Source organism: Cibotium barometz, chromosome 40 (genome assembly GCF_041138505.1).
Source record: "Cibotium barometz isolate CiBa-2024 chromosome 40, ASM4113850v1, whole genome shotgun sequence".
Classification (NCBI taxonomy): domain Eukaryota; kingdom Viridiplantae; phylum Streptophyta; class Polypodiopsida; order Cyatheales; family Cibotiaceae; genus Cibotium; species Cibotium barometz.
Genome location: NC_141085.1, coordinates 30,662,787 through 30,686,100, shown reverse-complemented (window position 1 = coordinate 30,686,100; position 23,314 = coordinate 30,662,787). Strand labels below are relative to the sequence as shown.

Here is a 23,314-nt window from a genome sequence, read left to right as displayed (position 1 = left end):
TATAGCCTCAAATAGGTGAGGGAGGGATAGTGGGTGGAGGCCTATGCATACGCTATGCATAGCCTATGCATACCCTATGCATACCCTATTCATAGCATATGCACACCCTATGCACAAGGCCTATGTATAGCCTATGCATATGCTAGGCATATGCTATGCAAGGGAGGGGTAGAATTAGCTTATGTTCTTTGTGAAATTTATAACCTAACCTAGATTTATTAGGTGGTGCAAGCACTCGATTGATTGAACTAGCATATGGGTGCAAAGCACATGATTAATTGAAACGACATATGTATGTTTATATGAATAACCAACATACGTACCATAACGGGTACCACTCTTCCAAATATCTATCAATGAGGGTAATGACTGAGAGGAGTGAAACATCATATGTAAGTGTTAGAAGAAACATACTAAAAAGATTAGGGAAATCATAGAAGACAAACACTACCAAAAATTTGAAACAAGAGCATGAAGAAGAAGAAGAAGAAACACACCACTAGGTCCAATCTACTCCCTCTCCAGATGGTGGCTCCCTTCCCATATGGAGTATTTATTACAAAAAATAGACCCATGGAGTATTTATATCTTTTATTACCAAAAATAGACCCATAGAGCCAATTAATAACTTGTTCCATCCAAATTTGGGTCTTCTTTTACAAAAATAACCCTAGTGCCTTATGCACTACTTTATAATAAATAAATGATATCCTTCACATCCAAGATGTGCTGACCATGGAATATAAAGTGCCATTACAAATACAATGCCCATCGTTGGCCAAAGTAATTAAATATAAAAATTAGCACATTTCCATAAATACTCAGCACGACACCATAATCGGCCACTCGCACACCTTGCTCAAATTGTCATCGACGTGACACCTCAAATCGGTACCCTCGCACTTCTCAAAACCTATTACTCATCAGAAGCGTTAACCACATTGGTTAGAACAATTAATTGGACTCCTCAATAATTAATTCCAACATCATTACGTTCATAGGCACATACACATAGCACCAATAATAACACTACCTCAGTATTTAACACGATGATCACGTGTAATACCAATAACACTAGCCCACCAATAACACCAGTATTTAACACGATGATCACGTGTAATACCAATAACACTAGCATGGCCCCAAATGCATATACCAATACACTAGCCCACCAGTATTAATGTAGTATGACCCAAGATACCAACTACCAGAATGGTACAATAGTATCTCAAGCGTCCCTGATCAACCATAGAGTGGATTTGCTAACACATACATCGGACTTGAGTCATGGACTTTGATGTTCAATGTAGCAGCTATTGCTTGTGATTTGGAGTTAATGAAGCTAGAGGGGTGAGATTACAAACTGGTGTCATTGTGCATTCTTCAATAAGAGAGCTTGTTGGGGTCTTACTCAGGGCACGAGCGCAGGGCGCGAGCTTGGTTGGTATGGGGAGGTCTCCCATGATAGGTGGTCAAGATGGTCTTTGGTGTGTTGGAGCGTCGAGGTGATGTAAATAGAGTGCTTCACAAACTCTAAGGCTTTTGGATCCAACTTTGATACAAGGACGTGGGTTACACTTTGCAAAGTGTGGAGTGCAAATATATCACAGCGGAAAATAAGTACGTTTACACCGTAGTTAATTAACACACTTTGCAAAGTGTGGAGTGCAAATATATCACAGCGGAAAATAAGTACGTTTACACCGTAGTTAATTAACACACGGCAGAAAACTTTGAGCAACCTGTGTTGCATTCAGAAGAAAGATGCAACTGCGTTTCTTCCTCCATGGATGATTGCCAGCCGATTCAGAGTTCTCCATTGTTTTTTACGCTTTAACCTGCCCTGTATTCTGCATCTGGAACGCTTTTACGTCAGATTTTTCCTTTATCTTTGGTTGGTGCGAGCAACGGAGTTGGATCTTAATCTGCACGTAAGCGCAGAATAACCTTTGCAAGCTTAATTCAGCTTATTTGTTGAAGAGGAAGAAGCCAGTAGCAGCAGAAGAAGAAGACGAAGCAGCTGATGTGAAGAAGAGGTGTTTTCTTTCTGCAAACCCTAATTAAATGTAAACCATAGTATTCTTCAAAACTCTGATCCTCTGCACAGAAGTTGGAAGATCGGAGCAGAAAGCAGAATCGGAACGGTTCTTTAACAAGAACAAGATCACTAGTAGTTGTCTGGAAGTTCTTGTTTCTACAAATCCTGATTTTCTGGAAGGTCATTGCAAAACCAGCAAAGCTCTGCATTTGAGCTTTTGCCTGTAGAATGCACTTTTCTTCCGCATCTCAGACGCAGAAACCCTAACCTTGACGCCATTTGTGCTTCTCTCCCAGTATCCTTAGAGCAGAAAAACCGTGTACAAGAGCTTGCGTAAACACTTAATCTTTGGTAAACATGAGTTTTCTGATCTCCTTCAATTCAGCCGGAAGAGAGTCTGCTTCCATGGACGAGTTTCCATGGACCGGAGGATCAGGATGATGATGTCTTCTTAAGAACTGTGATGAAAGTGCAGCTCTGGGAGGGGAGCGATCAATTCTGATCAATGGCTATGGAGTCCCTTCTTGCAAAAGCTCTAGAATCCAAACTCAAGTATTGGCTCAAGTCATTCACAAGAGAGCAATTCAAGCTACGAGGCCGCACAGTTCAACTGTGCAATTTAGGTGATTTTCTATTATTTCGTGTTTTGCTCACCTCTGAATTTGTCGTTTGATGGGTATGATGTAATCTGTTTACCACACACATTACTCAATTGGATGATCTATTTTGTGAGACTGGTGGGGCTGTGGTTATATCGCCATGAATATACAAGTTTTATTGGTTTGCTGGCTTTTTTGGGTGCCTTTTTTGTAGATCTTAATGGAGAAGCTCTTCATGCGAGCATTGGCCTTCCACCAACATTGCTTGTTTCACAAGCACGAGTGGGTAAATTGGAGCTCAAGGTATGTCATGAAATTTTTTGTCTTATTTTTTTAACACCAATTTCTGGTGCTGTGTCTGTGTAGGAAGGCTCTGTTGGTAAAAAAAAGAAAAGAAAACGAGGCGTTCAACTCCTTGATCTGTGATTTTAAATTACCAAAATCATAGTAAGAGAGCTCATGTTGAAACATAGTAGGGCAGTTGCACTTTGAAGCATACCCTGCAAGGTTTGGCATTCTATTTCACATTAGTTCTCAGATGTATTTCACCGGTCCTTCAGTATCCAGTCATTTGATGGCCAGTGCTGTAGCCAGCAGCAGCAGCAGCACCACATCATTGTCGTCACCATCATCATTATATCACCACCACCATCACCATTGTTGTCATCATCATAATCATGATCATCACTACCATCATCGTTGCACTTCCTCTCTCCCTCCCTCCCCAGCCAAGATCATTTTCCACAGCAGCTGCAGCTCATTGTTGTCAATATATCCATCTTTCCCAGTCCTCTCTTTGCTGCTTACCAGTCACCAGAAGTTTCATATTGCAGAGCAACCTCCTGGAGTTACAGTGTGGTGTCACATACATACCAGATGGCTTGATGGTATGCGGTGTGGTCTTTCTTAGGTAGATCCACTGTTTGTTTCTGGTTGTATTGCCTGTCTACCATGCTATTTGATTTCACAACAGTTTGCACAGACAACCCTTATCATTAGGGTGTTTTTCATTTATTGATGTGGTTTAAGGATAAGGCGTTGCAAAGTTGGGGTAGAGCTTTTGAAGGCAATAGGAGGGTTGGTTGGGTGTCATTATTTTTAAAATGGTGAGAAAGATGCACATTAAAACATACTTGGGATTTGAAAACATGCAGGTACCGCCCCTTTCAAATGTGCAGATAGAGCCTGTTGTAGTAGAAATCGACAAATTGGACCTTGTACTTGTGGAGAAATCTGGCTCTGAGCCTGACACCATGCCACAAATGTAATGCTCTTTCCTAGAGTATATTACGAAGCTTTCTTTCCTGCAGAAAATCACTTCAGCTGTTTTTCTGGTCTCATGCTTGGCATAAATAAATATTTTTTTTTCTTATCTAAATGTGATCTCTGATATCAATAATTTTGACTTAACAGATCTCCAGGAACATCTGCAACAGTTAAAAGCAGTAGCTATGGGTTTGCTGACAAGGTGGTTCTTTTCTCTGTATTTTCTATGGATTGCATTGATTCTAGCAGAATAGCCCCCTGCCATGGTTGGTGTTGGCTTTGTTTGTATAATAAAACGGCATGCCACTTTCTTCTTGTTATGAATTGAGACACATAATGCATCTGCAGCCTGCCTTGCATTTTGATTTGGTTATGTCATGACGTGATTTGGACCGGTTTTGCAACCACTCCATCAGGAACTTGCCACTCGCCTTCAAGAGGTGAGTGATCTCACTGTGATCTCTGACAGGGTTCTGTTGACCGAAGTTGGATATTGGGTGATACTTTGTGACATCTGATGTAGAAGAGGAAGTATCAATTTTTATACGAGAAATTCTCACAAATTCTTTGCTTCTAAGAGACGAAAGCTAGCGAACAGTTATCTTGCAGTGCTGTTGCTGTGATACTATGCATCTCAACCTATATGCGAATGTGCAGAAGCAAGAATGAGCAAGCTGAAACTGAATTCAGCATAAGACCAACAAATTGTTTAGCTGAAAATTGCGGAGTACAGGGTGGTGCACTTCTCTAGCAGCATGAGACTTGACATCCATGTCTATGTAGGCAAATAGAACTGGTGGTGTCTAACTCACAACACTTGCACAAAGGGGACCTTTTACATTAGACTATTAAAATAGCTACTCTTTGTAAGATATATGGTGCAATCCTCATCTTGGATTTATTTTCTTGTTAAGGGTTTTTTGCCTTAGTGTAGTACTAGAGTGCTAGGGTAAAGACTAGACGAGTGTGCTTGCAAAAGTGAGAAATTTGAGGAGAAAGAGGCCTATAAATTGATGTACACACTTTGCTTTGAATGATATAGCTTATTCTTTTCTCAATTTTTGTGTATCTCCACGTTTTTCAAGATGTAGCTCCTAATCTTGTTCAGAGTGTATTAGGAGTAGGATTAGTGTGATCTTTCTCCAATTTCCAACAATCGGTATTAGAGCAGGCTAAATTCAGGTTTGCAATGGATTATAGCTAATTTTAAGCCCTAATTAGCAACAATTAGTTGCCCAATTAGTGCATCTTGGGGCTTATTTTTTAACTTGGTTGAGCCTTAATCATCCCTTCCTCCACGATTTAGCCAAATCAGCAGTGCATTTCCCTTCTCAGCATTGCGCAGTACAACTGGGTGAATTTGTTTTTGTTTTAATACCTGCTTTTTATTGATCTAAGTTTGAGGTTATTAAGCCTTAATCGTGAGCCCATCTAGTCATCTTGTAGCGAAAGCAAGAGGTGAGCGCTAACAACGAAATTGGAGCTAGCAAGAAGGCATAGCAGCACAACGCTTTTGTTTTTTGAAAGTCACTTTTTGAGGCTGCTCTCTTGTGGTAGCATAGGTACCATCAGCATTAGTAGCATCATCTTCATCAGCACATCATCATATCAGCATCATCAGTAGTACCCACACCTTCTTCATCATACATAAAAGGGTGTGGACCTCAACGGTTAGGTCTTACTTTTCCTTTTCTCTGATTTTCTCTTGCTTTGGGCTTAGCTCCTCTCTCTCTGGCTTTTGAGACATGGTTCTTCATGCGGAATATCCTCCGCTTCTCTTGTGCTTGGCTTTGGGAGCATCTTGCCCTCACTGTTTTCACCCTTCACATAAAGTGACCTTGGGTTTGACCTCTCTGGTAGATACTCCCACCCCTTGCACCTCTAGAGTGGCCCTCAGGCAGGAGTTTCCCAATATGATTCTCTTCCTGTCAAAATCAACAAGCACCCGTTATATGTTAGAAGGCACAAACATGTGCACACATGCTCGTCCTTGGGTTTAACGGTTAAAATTGTTTTTTTTTGCATGCATCTCAAGTGAGGTCAGCCAAGTCCATTTGTGGATATATAAGCACCCTAGCTCCATTGTAAAAATACATCTAATTCATTGCTGTTGTGTTGGTTCGAATACTCTCTCTCTCTCTACCTCTCTCTAGAGTTTGTGCACCCTCTCTCTCCCTTTCTCTGCCAGCGTTTTCTCTCATCCTCTCTCCCTTAGCGTTTTCTCACTAGCGCAATACTGCTTCCGCATTGTCAACTTTGACATGGTATCAGAGCTGAGGCACGTCAACGCCTAGGGGACCGGAGCGCGAGGAGAAGGCAGATCTTGGCTGCGTTTTTCACCCGGCAGGAGTGCGATTGATTTGCTGCGTTTTCATCACGAGAACCACCCTTGGACCAGCGTTTTTGCTAAGAGGGGGGCTGATTGGATCTAGCAGCGTTTTCATCGCGGAGAACCCCTTCAAATCTGTGTTTTTCAGCGTGCAATCGACGGAGGAGTGCTGCTGATTTTCAGTGTGAAGTTGGACGAGATTTGGGCTGCGTTTTTTGGAGAGGTGGATCGGATTGACGAAGGGGATGGGTCTCCCGTGTTCGAGCAAGGACGACAAACTGAATGGCGACAATTATGCGCATTAGAACTTGATCATGAGGCTATGGTTTAGCAGAAAAGGCTTATGGGACATTGTTGATGGCTCGGAGGAACGTCCCCGAAGGGATAGCAATCGGTTCACACGTCTTCAGGAGGAGGAGTTTCTCAAATCTCTTGTGGATTGGGATGCTCACAATGCGAAGGCAATGTCGGCGATTGCAGAATCTCTCACCAAGGAAATTTCCCCTGCCATACAGACTTTGAAGACTGCCAAGGAAATGTGGTCAAAGCTTGTAGGAATGTTTGATCGAGACTCAACAATGCGAGCAGTAACCCTTCTCGGCCAGTTGTTTTCAATCAAGTTTGAAGCCGGGACCTGAGGAGTATGAGATGGTCTCGAGGGCATTACGCTTACAAGTCACGAAGGAAAAGCTGGAATTTGATGATCTCAAGTCTTTTCTCATTGAGGAGGAAGCAGTGCTCATTTCCTAAGGCAAGATTCGAGTTCCGAAGGATGTAGAATCGGCACATGCTGCATCGGAATTCAATAAGAAGTCTAGGAGCCGTTGTTATAAGTGTGGAAAGCGAGGGCATTTGGCTCGGGATTGCAAATCCAAAGCTAAAGCTCAAGGCTCGACGAATGACAAAGGCAAAGGCAAAGCTGACGAGGATGACAGTGGGTGACAGTGATACTACCAGGGATGATACGCCGGTGTGGCGAGGACTACATTGGCACATGCTCCAGCATTCTAGCTTGGTGGATGGATGCTACCACGTGCTTCAGCCAGAGAGAGGCATGTGAGTGGCAGAGAGGGGCAGTTTGTGCTCCCGCTTTGACGACTTGAACCCGTGTGTCGGAGTTCAATTTCTGGGTGTTTGGATCCGTGTGTCGGAATTCAAAGCACTAGGCATCTGGCAAGGAACCAACATGGCGTATAAAACACTATGGATGTGCTGCAGTCATTCATTGTTGTTTTCGGGATTATGGACAGGGTGTGTATCAAAGTTCATTATCTTGTGGAGTTTTTTGGACGTGATGTGTTCATAGTTCATGAATGGGGATTCTTGGACGTAGTGTGGCTTACAGTTCAATGTTCTTTGAGGCAGTTGGTGCTCAGGATGGCATTTTTGGTGGTGACAAGCTGGTGGTTGCAAATCCGAGGTGTACCTAGTGGTTGGCCACTGCTAGGGTGTCCATGGTAGCTTTTTCATCGACTTGGTATTCCTACTTATGTCCACTATGAGCTGCAGAGAGGGTGTTAAAATTGTTTTTTTTTGCATGCATCTCAAGTGAGGTTGGCCAAGTCCATTTGTGGATATATAAGCACCCTAGCTCCATTGTAAAAATACATCTAATTCATTGCTGTTGTGTTGGTTCGAATACTCTCTCTCTCTACCTCTCTAGCGTTTGTGCACCCTCTCTCTCCCTTTCTCTGCTAGCGTTTTCTCTCATCCTCTCTCCCTTAGCGTTTTCTCACTAACGCAATACTGCTTCCGCATTGTCAACTTTGACATTAATCGGGCGTCGCCAACCCTTGACACACACACACACACAAACATTCTTAGAAGCATAAATCAAATAAACAAATGAATGCACAAACATTTCCTTGGTTTTGACACCAATTTCTTGGTTTTTACACTTGTTCCTATTGGACTTCAACTACCCATGCTAGTGTCTGACTATGGTAGAGTAACAACATTCATATCCATGTACTCATTTCTAATTTCCTTCAGTGATAAACAGTGCCTCCATGAGATGGCTAGTGTCAAAGTCACGTAGCAGCAGTGCGCACACCACCCTAGGGCATTGAGCAACGTCGGTGGTTGGGCTACCATCTCCCAGCTGTTGCTTCCCCCAAAAACCTGGCCGGAGGAGATATCTATGACAAGGTGTTACCACACCCTATATATGGCTCTTCGACTTTTCATGCTCTTGCATATGGCATAATCCACCATAACTTCCAGTCATGCGATAACCCGAGAGTAGCTACGTGAATTGCCACCTCCAACACCCTCCTTCAATTTGAGCACCTCGATCAAACAGAGGTTAGGATCGCCCATGACCACATAGTTCGAGCTTCGATACCATGTCAAAGTCACGTAGCAATAGCATGCACACTACCCTAGGGCACTAAGCAATGTCGTTGGTAGGGCTCTCATATCCCAACTGTTGCTTTCCCAAAAACCTTGCTGGAGAAGATATCTATGACAAGGTGCCACCACACCCTATATATGGCTCTTCGACTTCCCATGCTCTTGCATATGGGGTAATTCACCACAACTTCTAGTCATGCGATAACCCGAGAGTAGCTAGGTGAATTGCCACCTCCAATACTAGTCCGATGACTCTTGTACAAAAGATTTAGTGTTGTTCAATCTTAGAGTTGCTCCTTTTGGATACAACTTGGACAACCCTCGAGTTCTAGAATACTCAATTCCCTGCAATGGAATATAAACCTTGAGCATTCTCCTTTGTTCCTGGTTCCTTGGATGTCAAAATACAAAGGCCGGATGTGAAGTAGTTCAAGGATGTGTGTGGAGGTGCTCAAGCAACCATAAAGGCATCAAAATGGACTTATGGTGATCGATTCCACAAAATTTGGCAAACAGAGAGAGGCACATTTGTGCTTCCTCACCATTGTGAATAAGTAAATTCGAAATGAATGAATGAAATGAATTCAAACATATAATGTGTGATGTTTAATTCGCTTCATGCATCTTTCACCGTTTTCCGAAATTTCTCGATGGTGGATTTGAAGAAGTTAAGTTCATTCTTGTCCCAACATTTCCTCTCGCAGACTTGGAAGATCTTGTCTATGGATTTCCACACATCTCCCTTCTTCATTCTTGCACTGCCATCATCCCCATGATCTGTTACTGCATTATGCAATGCCTTCCATTTCTCATATGGCAGTATAGTGCTCCTCCTCCTTGTTTCTAGGAGCATTAGTGTATGTATATACGTGGGTTGCCAAATCATCATATTCACCTGCTTTAGTTTTGGACTTTACATACCGTTTCTCTCTAGGTGAGTGCTAGCTAGGAGTATAGGTCACAGGGTTGTGATTTGATGTCTTCATTCTTAGCCACATCTTGTATATACATGTACGTATATATTGCCAATTCTATAGTTGCCAATGGAAGATATTTCTATGGACTCTATGGTTGAATTGCCGAAGAGCCATTTCTTCACACTTAGTTCTGGACAATGATTAATCAACGTTGTCCTATGCAAAGACTAGGCTGTGATACCATGTAAGAGAACACAACTATCGGTGTTTACTGTCACCACACACAAAGCTGTTGAAATGGTTGCACTTCATGAAAGATGAAAGAGCAGAGAAAGATTACTGCTGAAAACTTAGATAGTACAAAAGATGGCTGATAATCTCTTGGCTTGTGTGCTTTTTGAGCTGATAGTCTGGTTATATGGTGAGCATCTTTGTGATGTAGAATCCAAAGTCTGCATGTTTTTTTCACAACCTTCAAAGTCTGCATGCTTTTTGAGCTGATAGTCTGGTTATACGGTGAGCATCTTTGTGATGTAGAATCCAAAGTCTGCATGTTTTTTTCACAACCTTCAAGCATGATATGCCACAATGATTTCTTCCTAAGATTCAGTAAATTAGGCAGTGATGACTTATTGCAACCTTTTTCTGAAACAATGCGTTTGGTTTTCGTTTCTTTATGTAGATTGCAGATGGTATGACGTTGCAAGTAGGAACGGTCAATCTATTGCTGGAGACACGCGGTGGCACTGCTGGTCAAGAAGGAGCTTCCTGGTGAAGGGCTTTTCTTATCTGATTTCCAATGTACTCCTGCCTTTCTCCTTGTCTGTGTGAGGAGATCCACTGTCTTAACGATTTCAAACCGTTCTTCTTGTAAATGCAGGACGCCTCCACTTGCTGCTATAACGATCCGCAACTTGCTCTTGTACACTACAAATGAAGGCTGGCAGGTATCTCAAAGCTCTGGTTGATGCACACATGCACCCACGCAAGGATGCACCCATATACACACATTTCTTTAAGTCATAATGAGTTTGTCAAGGTCTTTGTGATTGGGATGGCTAGGTGGTGAATCTGAAAGAAGCCCGTGACTTCTCCAATAACAAGAGATGTATCTATGTCTTCAAGGTCTGTCTAGCATAGTCTCTCTATAGAGTTTGGATTCACATATTGTATGCAGCTGATCAGGTTTTTCAAGATACACATTTTTCTAATCTGTTTTGTAATCAGACGTTAGAATGGGAGTCCCTGTCAGTGGATTTACTTCCACACCCGGATATGTTCAGTGATGAGCGCTTGACAAGCTCTAAACTGAAAGCTGATGATGATGGTGCAAAGAGGCTCTTTTTTGGGGGAGAACGGTTTCTGGACAACATATCTGGAAAAGCTTTTGTAATCTCTTAGAAACTGTATACCCTTTCATTTTTGCAAATGTTCTTGAAGGAAGCAAACCTGATGTATTGGTCTGAAAATTCGGAAACTTGAACCTCTTTTGCCTTGTAGATCACAATGCACAGAACAGAACAGAACAATCCACTTGGACTTGAGGTTCAAGTGCACGTGCCAGAGGCCGTATGCTCTGCTTTGAGTGAGCCAGGTAATGTTTCTCCAAGTCTCAGCAAGTCCATTAGGTGCTTCCCTTTTCTTGTATTTTTGTTTTGTCACATTATCCGAGATGAAGGCTGGATTTGAAGAACTGTCGTCAACTCTGTGATGGCATTGGCTTACATGTTTATGTGTTTTTCCTTTGTCAGGATTGAGGGCACTTCTTCGCTTTATGACTGGCATGTATGTATGCATGAATCGAGGAGATGTGGGCCCAAGATCTACACAGGTCAAGTGTATTTAACGGGCATTCATCCTATATGTTACAAAACTCTGGTTTTTTGTTAAGATCTATAAGCGGTTTAACACATGGAAGTTATTGCAGTCAGGAGCAGAAGCTGCAGGACGCTCCATGGTATCGGTGAAAGTTGATCACATTTTTCTTTGCATCAAAGATGCAGGTTTGGATTGCCATGAACCTTCTTTGGAGCAGTGTCTTTGCTGATTATTTAGTATGGCAATCAGGCATTCTCTAACTGTTTCTGATGTGTTGATTTGTGAATGATTGTGAGCAGACTTTCAGCTGGAGTTGCTCCTGCAAAGTTTGCAATACATGAGAGTAGGCATCATCTAAACACTGTTTATCCATTTGAATTTCACACAAGCTTTAATGATGGAGGGCAGGTTTTGTTTTAAAGTGAAGTCCTTACAGTCTACATTGTAAACTTGCGTGCAGTCAACTGTAACAGATGGGGAGCTAACCAAAACAATGGCTCGTATTTACATTGGAGGATTATTTTTGAGGTACTGTTGGCTTGTTATAAGGTTTTCTGCTGCGAATATCACTGCTTTTCAGACCTTGTGTGTGTACGCGCGCCAGCCTTTATGGCGTCGATTGCTCTTCACCTCCAGAGAAGTGATAGTCAGTACAATGGTTTATCTATGAACATTTGTTCACTAAGGTGGACATATCTTTATGCATGAACCTGCACCCACTTTGGCATGTGAGTGGGGATTAACCTTCAGGCATGGCAGCTGAAACCTTGAATTGGTAAATTAAGCTGGTCCTTTTTTTTTTGCTCTTTTTGTAGAACCATGCAAAGCATTATACCTATTGCAGGTTGCCAGTTGGCCAGAAGCTTTTAACTTTTATACCATCAACCGCGTTTAAGCAAACATAATATGTGGCTGAAGGACTTTGTAGATAGGGGTTAAGCAATATATGTTTTTTTAAAAAGAAGTGAATGATAATAGAGTGGCCTAAAAGTTGGGTGTCTTTTTTTTCTGCAGAGACACCTTTTCACACCCGTGTAGTACTTTGGTGCAACCAGCAATGCAGGACAGGTGTAGCGAGCCACCTCCTGTCCCAAATTTTGGTAACCTTTGATTATTTCGATTGCATAGTTGTCATGCTTAAACATTCTTTGTTGCATCCTGAAATTGTTATGGTACCAAGGTCATCAATGGTTTTTTGTTGTTTTGTTCTTTATTGTATGTACACGAGTGGACACCTATACATACATACATATACTGTGTGTGTGTGTGTGTGTGGATGGATGGATTCATACATATACTATATATGTGTGTGTGGACGGATAGATGGATGTGTGTATGTGTGAGAAAGAAAGAAAGTTTGTTCTATTAATGTCTACAGAAGACCAAAGGGTCTATGAGACCAAAAGTATCACAGGATGTCCATGGAGTGACTGAATTCTGGAACATCATAAAAAGCCCCAACTAGAGCTAAAAAGAAAACACAACCATATAAAACCCAGTGGCACAATCATACAATGATACAATGTATGATGAGATTAAAGTGGGTCCTGTTGCTTTATAGAGGCTCTCCACATCCACTCCCTGTGGAGGGGCATTCCTGTGTCTCTGGAGGATCTCTCGGATCTGAAAATCATTTAGTAGCCCCAACTAGAGCTAAGAGAACAAACAACCATATAAATGCCGGCGGCACTCTCCAGAGGATCTCTTGGATCTAAAGTTGTCAACCGGAGCATTTCCTCGGACAGGTGGATCTTGGGCGTCTAGCTCGCTACACCTGGATCACTTGATAACATATAAAATGATGTTGACATTAACATTAAGAAGAACTTAAAATAATAAATGAAGATATTCCAACCACCATCAACAAACAACCATATTGATTGTCCTACTAAGACATTAAAAAACGAAAAGCAAATAGACCTTTACAGAGAGTTGATAGAACCATGATATAAAGGACATTTTATTATTACCATCCATCATAAACCTCTTCTGTATCTGTCTCAGCTGGCTCCCCCCTCCGACTCCTCTTGTGGTACAAATTAGGACCCCATATGGGAGCTCCATACAATAGTGCAGGTGTGTATCTGTCTCAGCTAGCTCCCCCCTCCGACTCCTCTTGTGGTACAAATTAGGACCCCATATGGGAGCTCCATACAATAGTGCAGGTGTGACTAGTGTGTCAAATAGCTAGAGCTTCATCCTCAGCTCATGAAACTGTATCTGAGAGACTGAGAGAGAGAAATGAAATGATATATTAACGTCTCTAAGAGGCCATAGTGGCCTATGAGACCAAAACTGAGAGTACATCTGAAGTTGGTGTCTCATCAAAGAGAACAACTAAATGAGACTGAAAAGTACAATAAACTGATAGTCTGATTGTCCTACAGTTATAAGAACAGAATTGTAAGACTCCGAGATGATACTGAGTAGAAAATATTGGAAAATACTGAAAATGTATATTAGGTAGATCCATGTATGCTGATCAGTTGAAGTGTTGCCCTCTCCTTAGATCAAGTATCTCTGCCATGGGGCTGTCTAGAATGGAGAGGTCGTAGAAGCGAGGTAGGCGCCTCCGATGCCGAGCAATAATGGCTGTGATCTGGCGATGGTGAGGATGCCGTGGTCGGGATCCTAGTGGGCGTGGCCGACGAGCACGACATAAGATAACTGCTCTATCAGTGGGCAGTGGGCAGCCATGTTTAGAGAGAGAGAGAGAGAGAGAGAGAGAGAGAGAGAGAGAGAGAGAGAGAACAATGTAGGAGAGAGTGGGCAGCCATGTTTATCCCCGATACTCCCCTGAGAGCCCTTTTGGAGGTAAGACCTTGGGAGTCACGGCTTTGTATAGGGCCATCACTTCCCCATATCATGTTTGATGGAAATTGAAGCTCTTGTAGGTGGCTTGGAAGTCAGGAGTCAAAAGAAAATCAAAATGAAAGAACATAATACTTTTTGCTTTTGTGCCTTAGCCACCTCAATAATGGCTTGGAGAGTAAATATACGATTCATAGTAGAGTAGTTGCCTGCTTGGTGGCTCTCCAGCCCTCTCTCTCTCTGCGAAGAAACTGATTTTACCCTCCATCATTGCCCCATATATCTTGGCCATTGTGTGGCTTGGCATGATCATCTTGTATTTGTTGGGGTTTATGCAGTCTCCTAATTTATGGATGGGGGCAACGGTGTTGGTGATCAAAGGGGGAGTGGGGGGGAAGCCTTCACACAGGCCCTATTAAAGAGGTATGCAAGGATGGGGGCGAGGAAATAGCTATATCACGTCCGGAGAGTGATAGAAACTCAGTTCGTTGGTTTTATAAAGCATGTTCTTTTGGACTACCTTATACAAACCTGCACCTATTCTTGGGCACTGATGACGTGAGTAGGGATGTCATAGCTTATTGTCCATGCTATGCATGATAGAGTTGATGAACCTACAGTTCATGTTCGGACAGACATTGGAGTTAATGGTTGCACTTTTGAGTCAAAGTCTTTTTTAAAGTTTAGCTTAATGTTTGGTTCGGGCTCTTAGTGCTTTAGGTCTAGAGTTTATAGTTCTCTGTTTTGCTATTTTGGTTTTTTTTTGTTTAATGTCTTAATTAAAAGTCTTCGTTTGATATTATCTTTTGATTTCTTCTCCTTAGTAGCTAGGTTTGTTAGTTTATTTATTTTTGATCTTTTAAATGCTTTGTTTTTGTCTTTGTCCTTCTTCACTATTATTTCTTTCTCAAATCTCTCAATTCGTAAGTTCTATGAAGGTATATATATCAGGATAAGTCCTTTTCTCCTGACGTTTGTTTCCGGAAACTAACATGGTGTCATAAAAGGAAATTCTGCACGAAGATTCTCATGGTCCTTGGCTTGACCATTATGCAGCTTTAATAGGGGCCTGGTGACATTGGTAGTGTTTAAGAGGATGGCTGATGTGGGGCGTGGCTTGCGTTGTTGTGGTGTGGGCTGCTTTGGTTCATCATAGATGTTGCTCATAAGTCTTCCATATTAGGGGATCTGTGATGGGCGTGGGTGGTTTTTTTTCTTCGAGAATGTGCTATGCATCCGAGTTGTCCTCACTTAAGAAGAGAATGTAGAATTCCTTGCTGTCGGCTAAGAACGCTTTTTTCGATTGGTAAGGTGGTGGACCATGGGAGACACTTTGCATTTTGAGAGATTTGCCAGCACACCTGCTCCTGTAGGAGGTGAAGCCGCGTGTTCTTGTATTCATAATCAAACCACCCATTTTCTGGCTGTGAGCCCACAGGGGGCAGGGCAGTGGAGCCGGTGGTGTAGGGGAGACTGGCTTGGCTGGTTCATTGATGATGGAAGAGAGCTGTGATGTGAGGGTGGAGATTGGCGATGTGAGATCAAGATCGGAAAGGTGGTGAGATGAGTGATACTCGTAGACAAAATCAAGGTCTCCGTGAAAATGAATGCTGGTGAAAGTGGATATGGGGGGATCAGCAATGGGTGGCGAGGATGTGCAGGAAATGGTGAAAGTGAGGTATGTGTGATCAACCGCAATGGGTGGTGGTCCCATCAAGTAGTCGAGTGTGATAAACCCCCCTCCATGTAAGAAGCATGTAAGGCTATCCGATGTGGGCTAGCGAGGCATCCTTTTAAAAATCTGTAACTCATGGATGGCTCCCATGTCCAAAAAGCATATACATACGTGCTAATGGACCATGCATGCTGAGACTGAGCTCCAGTAGGAAGAGTCCAAGGCACCTCTGATCTGGGTACTCCATGATCTGGGATAAGGGTCCAAAGCCCTCTCTGAATAGACAGTGAAATATCTCATAGTAGACTTGACACTGGCAAACATAGTGCTCCTTTGACTCAACCCCTGTCTGACAAAGTCTACATGTCCTGTCCTCTCTGGGTATCCACTCAGCTCTGCCAGTCTCTATCCTCAGTCTATGGGATGATACTGTAAGCTGGCTAATGGCTATCCTCATTGCATGGGACATGAAGACTAGTCTCTGTATGAAACCATCTGCTGTGAATCTCAGGAAATGATCTCTGTAGTATTGCATCTAGGTAGGCAATGGGTCTACTGGTGTGATCCATGTGTTGCGTGTGTATAGGCCGAAAAAATCGTATTGGATCACCTAGTTCCTGTCCTTATGTGTAAGGCTAATGTATGGGGAATCTGGGTCATATTGAAATGGAGGGAGCTGGTCCATCTGTAGTCCATGTGCGTGAAACCAAGTGAGTACTCTCCTCTGGCTGCTATTTGTTGTGATGACTGTAGTGCAAGTTGGGGGAGTCGAAGTGGATCCATCTCCCCCCACTCCTTGTATATAAGTGACTGTCTGGAAGAGGGCCTCCATCAACATAGGAGCCGCATCAAACTCTGCCTGGATGATCTGGTGGGGAATAGATGGTTTGCTACGTATCATCGGTGATAACATCATGATCTGAGGACGCTCTACGCGCTGCCAATCTGCCGGGGATAAATCTGGCTCCTAGAAGGGAGCTGCATACATAAGTGCTGGGGTGACTAGGGTGTCAAAAAGCCAACTGTTCGTCCTCCCCTCTTGAAAATGCGCCTGGAAACACTGCATCTCCAATAGGGCTAGAGGTGCATATCCTCTAGTGAGTGTATCCTGTGCTGCCTGTATCATAGAGAAGCGTGGACTAGTGAAGGTAGCTCCAAGGTAGCACTACCTCAACCCTGCTACCCATGTAAGTGATCTTTGTACGACCTGCAATTGGGTAGGAGGTGTGGAATACCATAACCTTGGTTTTCCCAAGTTTGATTGAGAGCCCCCTTTGTGTGCAAAAATCCCATGTGTTTCTGTAGCCCCTCCTTAGAATTTGCAACGAGTACAATATCATCAGCATATAAAAAGATGGAAACAAGAATACCTCCTAGAGAAGCTCCTTTGTCTCCGCCTCTGTCAATTAAGTCTGATATATCATCTATGTAGAGTTCAAAGAGGGTTGGAGATAGTGGGCATCCTTGTTTCACTCCGATGGTGCTAAAGACCTCCTCAGAGAGTCCTCGTGCTCTTACGATAATGTGCTCATTTCTTGCGGCGAGTCAGTTTCTAGTTGATACGTTCAATGTGACTCTTCTGGATTTGGCCAATAGCTAACTCTTGCAAAAGACGTGCATGTGTGATATGGCATTCGTCGTCATACCAACAATTCTTAGGCATGGTACCTGTGCGGGGTTTGGCAGTGGACTGGCGCAAGGTGGGTCCAAACGTTATGTACTGTACGGATCCGTACGTACTGTACGTTGTTTGGTACGGAAAAAAATTTTAAGGTACGTAAAAATACGTACCATTGGTAAAAATACATAAAATCTCAGAAATTTCAGCCACCTACACGGTATTTCAGTCCATGTCCACATTGACATATAAAACTTTCGAAATAGAGACACAACAAGGTCAAAAACCTACTAATTCAAAAGTGAGAAATTAGAATCACAAGTCAATGCATGATTGCTCTGACAAATTCAATGCGCAATGCCATACAATTTCAATCAGGATTCAGCAATCATGCAATGCATAATATTTAGTGGGCAGCTCAGCTGAGAGAGAGAGAGACAAAGAGAGACTTGAAGGAGAGAGAGGCTGAGAGCTCTATGCACGGTCCACAGAGGGTGGGCTAAGGCTCTGAGAGAGAGAGAGAGAGAGAGAGAGAGAGAGAGAGAGAGAGAGAGTTATGTTGCTGCCTTGGGGGCCTGAGCAAGGATGGGTGGCAAAAAGGGGACGAGACCAGGCGAACACAGAAGATGAGCAAGGGTGGCGAGGTGCCGGGAAGGAGGCGAAGCGAAAGGAAGGCGGCGGCGACAGTAGCGACAGCGACAGTCTAGCGAAGAGAGAGAGAGAGAGAGAGAGAGAGAGAGAGAGAGAGAGAGAGAGAGTGCGACTGTAGAGGCCCTTACCGGAAGGTGTGCGCCGTACGGAGTCTAGACGCTATCGCAAGCGAAACCCAAAAAAAAAAACGTTTATCGCAGGAGAAATGTATATTGCAGGCAAGCAAAGCAAAGCAAAGCCCAAAAAAAAAAAAAAACGCGTACGGATCGATCCGTACGTACGGATCCCCGTACGGTACGGATTGGATCCGTACGTACGTTTTGATCCAACCTTGGATTGGCGGATGTGTGGCAAACTCTTGATAGCGGATGTGTGGATGTGTGGCAAACTCTTGATAGCGGATGTGTGGATGATTGTTGTGCTGATGAAAACTCAAGTTTAGTGTCCATGTTATTAAATAAAGCCCTCCAGAAGAGGCTCGTAGTCCTGGGATCTCTATCCCCAACAATGGACTTAGGCATACCATGATGCTTGAAGATGTTAGCAAGAAAAAGCTTCACCATATGATCAACTTTAATGGTTTTCTTGACGGGCAAGATGTAAGCTTGCTTGCTAAACCTATCCACAATGGTCCAAATAGCATCATTCCCATGCTGGGATCTAGGCAAGTCCATAGTAATACTTTCCCATGGCTGCGAGGGAATAGGCAATGGTTGAAGCAAACCTGGAGGCTTTTGCCTGTCAAATTTCACCTTTTGGCAAGTAAGACATGCACGTACATATGCCTCAATGTCTTTACGCATGCTTGGCCAAAAGAAATATCTCTCAATTATGCGTGTAGTAGGCATGATACCTCTATGACTAGCATAAGGTGGAGCGTGACATTCCTCCATAACCTTTGGACGCATATCCTTTACCACACATAAGCAGTTATCCTTCATAAGATAACCCTCTTTGATCACATAAGAGGCATGTGAGTGACCAGCCATCAAATCAATCCATATATGGTAAAAATCAGCTTCCAAGTGATACAAATCTCGCATGGCAGATAAGTCCCCATGAGAGGCCATTGAAACTGCAGCCACATAAGGCCTCCTGGATAATGCATCTGCCACCACACGTTTCTTTCCCGGAGTATGTACAATCTGAAAATGAAACATGGAAAGAAAGTTTGCTATTCTCATCTGCTTCTCCGAAAGCTTTGTTTGAGATAGAAAGTATCTCAAGCTTTGATGATCTGTCTTGACTACGGCATCATGCAATCGACAGCTCTCATATGCAACTGCATGACCTTCTTGATTTAGGACAGCCCCTATACAATCGCCACAAGCATCACATTCGACTATGAATGACCTTGGCAAGTCGGGAACAATCAATACGGATCCACATATGATAACATTCTTGAGTTGCAAGAAGGCATCCTGCTCCTTTGGGGTCCATTTAAAAGTGGCTTTCTTCTTCGTGAGATCATGTAGAGGGGTGGCAATCATAGCAAAATGCCTTATGAAGCACCTGTAATATGAACATAACCCCATAAAACTACGTACTTGATGTACATTTTGCAAGTCGGGCCAATTTCGAATGGTTTCAATCTTGGCAGGATCCATTCTTACACCATCCTTGGATACAATGTGACCCGAATAGTGTATCTCTGAAAGAAAGAACTCAATTTTCTTGGCATTAATGAAGAGTTTATGCTTCCGCAACTCTTCAAACATTGTGGCCAAATGAGTCCTATGCTCCTGCTCATTCTTGGAGAAAACCAAGATGTAATCAAAGAATACACCTGTGAATTTTCGATAGGGTTGGAATATCCTATCCATAATACGATTGAATGTGGCTGGGGCATTAGTGAGACCAAAAGGCATCACAAAAAATTCATTCAATCCAAAAGCTGTCCTGAATGCAGTTTTGTGGACATCCTGTGGCACCACTTGTATCTGGTGATAACCACTCTTCAAATCAATACGGCTGAAACAAGCCGAGCCATCAAGCTTATTATCCAAAATGTCATCAATACGCGGGATTGGAAATCTATTCTTTATTGTGAGCTTATTTAGAGCTCTATAATCCACACACATGCGGAATGACCCATCTTTCTTTTGAACAAGAAGCACGGGAGAGCAATAAGGTGAGGAACTTGGCTGTACCAAACCTTTCTCCAAAAGCTCATTAACCTGCTTCATGATCTCTTCTTCTTGTGCGGCACTCACACGATATGCGGGTTTGTTAGGTGGAGAACTACTAGGCACAAGATCTATGCGATGATCCTCGGGCCTTTGAGGAGGTAGTTCACCAGGCAATGCATCAGCAAAACAATCTTTGTATGCATGAAGAAAATTCAGCCTATCTTGAGTCAAAACATCCACATTTTCATGACTTGGTTCAATGCTATCACGAACAAAAACCAAGTACGCAGAAAGACTCTTTTTCATTGCTTTATTAATCTGGATGTGAGATACAATTGGGATAGAATCCCCTTCCTTGCGAGCATCAATAACATGCATGCGGCCTTTATGCATAAAGGAAATCTTGTTTGTCTTGTACTCTTTGCGGGGCTGAAGCCTATGATGCCATGGCTTGCGAAGCAGTACATCACATCCATTAAGTGGGGCAACCAAGAAATGCTCATGATCAAGATAACCCTGAATATGTATGCGCAACTTTCCAATAAGTGGGGTAACTTGCGCCTCTTTACCAACAACGCCAGCTTCTGCTTCAATTTGAGGCCCCATGTCCTCAACCTCAATACCCAAGGCGGCTGCTATCTGGGTAGAGATGAAATTATCTGTTGCACAATCATCAAACATAAATAGAGCGGGCTGATCCTTGATTTGACCCTATGCTTTGCATACCATCCTCTCTTTTCCATCATGCTTTGTGTTTCCCTGCACATTGGGAACTGCATGCACATTTTCCTTGGGTTGCTTGTCCTCATGCTTTGGTTTGCGGTTGGGGCATTGTCTAAACATATGCTCTTTGCTGCCACAAGAAAAGCGTTTTCCCTCCTTTGTATATTGCTCCCTTTGCTTGGGGGTCAAGCCAAATTTGTTCTTCTTTGGCCCATATCCTTGGACGAGGTATTTTCAGCTTTACCTCCTTTCTGGACATCCCGGAAGCTCTTTTTAGGTGGCTGTCCACCTTTTTGCAGGTTTGGGACAGCCTTCTCTTTGCTCCTGGAACCACCTTGATCTTTCTTGATTTTGAGCACCAATTGCTCTGTAGCAAGAGCGGATGCTATAAGTTGCTGAAGAGTGTGTTTCGGGTGCAATTCAATGCCCAAACGATAGGCTGGTTGTAACCCGGAACGAAACTTTCTTTTCTTTTCATCCTCGGAGAGTTGCATGAAAGGAGTAACCTCGAGCAAAACTTTCCAAAATTTGCTTACATACTACTGCACACTCTCATTATCCTTTTGATCAAGTCTATCCCACTTTAATGTGAGTGTATGCTCTGCATTTGGTGGCAAAAATTGGACATAAAATCTGTCCTTAAACTCTTTCCAAGTGCAAATGGGGTCTTCGGTGGTCTTTTCAGTGATCCACCAATGGGCAGTTGTCCCCTTCAAAAACATGCTTGCGTGACGGATCTTGGACTTCTCAGTGAAGTCCTCTTTACTAAAAGCAATATCAAACTGGGCCACAAAAGCAAGCACCTTGGAAGCATCAAACTCCCCATGATAGACATCAAATTTCACTGATTTGTCCCCGGCTTTGAACTCCTTGAGCTTTTTGGCATGAGGCTCAAGCTCTTGCCTCCTCCTCTTGCCCCTATCCAACGGGGCAGCTCTCTCTGCATGAGCTTCATGGGTAATGATAGGTGTTCCACTAGCCAAAGTGACATGGGTCTTTGATTCTTGTGGCCCCACTGCATGTGACCTCGCTGAAAGATGCCTTGTCTCGCCACGAGACAACTCAATGGGCAAGGTCTTTTGGCTTGCATGCCGACCACTGTCCCCATGATGTACATACCTAGAATCCAAATGGCCTTCAGCATGCATAAATTTGTTTTCTCCTATGCCATGAGGAGTGGATGCATGGCGAGAGGTGACCGATACTTCTTCTTTATGCAAATATGATCTCAACCTTTGAGAGGCTGGGTCTCCATGCTGCAAACGGTGTGGATTCTTGAACATAAGATGTCCATCCTCTCCCTCTTTAAGGTCACCCTTGCGGATAAGATAAGAGAGTGCCAACTCCCTTGGCTTCTTGCCCACTTCTCGAGCCATAGACTCAAAAGTCATGTCCACCATAGCATCAGCTTTCTTGGCTTCTATGACACTTTGTATTGTTAGAAGTCATCTCCTGTCTTAATCAGACACCAGGGCTTCTGTTGTGGGTGTGCCTGCCCTGTATAGGTGTTTTATCATTTTTCCTCACTCCCCGTATTTTCCCCCCCATTTTTCCCTATTTTTCCATGGTGTGGATGGATGCCACATGTTGGGCAGGAGCCCCTGGTGCTGGCCAACTGCACCTCATGTGCTCCTGGTGGCTGGCCGACTGCCTATGATGCAGTCGTGGAGGTATTGATGCTGGCCGACCTGTTTCGTACAGTCGTGGAGATATTTTCTGCGAGCCGGAGCCGACTTGCTTTATGTAGTTGTGGAGAGCCCTCAAGCGCTGGCCGACTGCATCCATGGGGCATATAAATAGGCCCCATGTTCCTCACCATTTTCTCATTCAGTTTTGTACGGGATCTTGTGTATAGAGAAGAGTTTACACGCCTATCTCTCAGTGTTTCTTGTGCTGTCTATTTTTTGCACTCTACTTGCTCTTGTGGACCCAAGTTTGGTTATCATTTCCACTGCGTATTTTGACATGGTATCAGAGCCCTAGGCTCTTGATAGACTTGGGAGTTTTCTGAGCAAGAGGGGGATAGTTAAGTTGCTGATTGGTGGACTGTTTGGACTGTTCGGGAAGAGAAGTTGCAAGAGGAAGGCGGACTAAGGTGCCGGACAGCCACTTGCAGGTTTAGAGTTTTTTTTCCCACCCACCCACCCTTTTTTTCAGTTTAATCCCCGCGATGGCAGATTTGTTAGAAATGGCTGAGAAGCACGTGAAGATCCCGACTCTCCCCACGTTCCCTGTGGACCGTCAGTTGGACGGGAACAATTACGGTATTTGGAAGGTTATGATGGAGTCTGTGCTGGAGTCATATGACCTTGCTGATTTCATTGTCATCGGGGTTCCACGGCTGGAAGCAGAGGAAGGGGAGTTACTGTCGATGAAGGACCGAGGGGC

At 43.4% G+C, this 23,314-nt stretch overlaps 1 protein-coding gene across 4 annotated transcripts in view; it reads left to right on the top strand.

Annotated features, from left to right (window-relative positions):
• Nucleotides 1–1,544: 1,544 nt before the first annotated feature.
• LOC147615401 (amino-terminal region of chorein) overlaps nt 1,545–23,314 on the top strand; it is a 55,597-nt gene continuing 33,827 nt past the window's right edge. For 2 of the 4 annotated variants that reach the window (XR_015262846.1, XM_086779495.1), the window contains exons 1-14: nt 1,545–2,661; nt 2,852–2,940; nt 3,792–3,901; nt 4,051–4,105; nt 10,184–10,272; nt 10,382–10,448; nt 10,564–10,626; nt 10,729–10,890; nt 11,002–11,095; nt 11,253–11,332; nt 11,429–11,504; nt 11,619–11,662; nt 11,780–11,847; nt 12,334–12,419. Coding sequence is in view for 3 of the 4 variants with exons in the window: in XM_086779495.1 (XP_086635621.1) it covers nt 2,544–2,661; nt 2,852–2,940; nt 3,792–3,901; nt 4,051–4,105; nt 10,184–10,272; nt 10,382–10,448; nt 10,564–10,626; nt 10,729–10,890; nt 11,002–11,095; nt 11,253–11,332; nt 11,429–11,504; nt 11,619–11,662; nt 11,780–11,847; nt 12,334–12,419 (1,201 nt within the window). In the remaining variant the exon portion in view is untranslated. Of the gene's footprint in view, nt 2,662–2,851; nt 2,941–3,197; nt 3,548–3,791; nt 3,902–4,050; nt 4,106–10,183; nt 10,273–10,381; nt 10,449–10,563; nt 10,627–10,728; nt 10,891–11,001; nt 11,096–11,252; nt 11,333–11,428; nt 11,505–11,618; nt 11,663–11,779; nt 11,848–12,333; nt 12,420–23,314 lie in introns of all 4 variants that reach the window. The other 2 variants (XM_086779498.1, XM_086779496.1) reach the window with 2 other exon arrangements.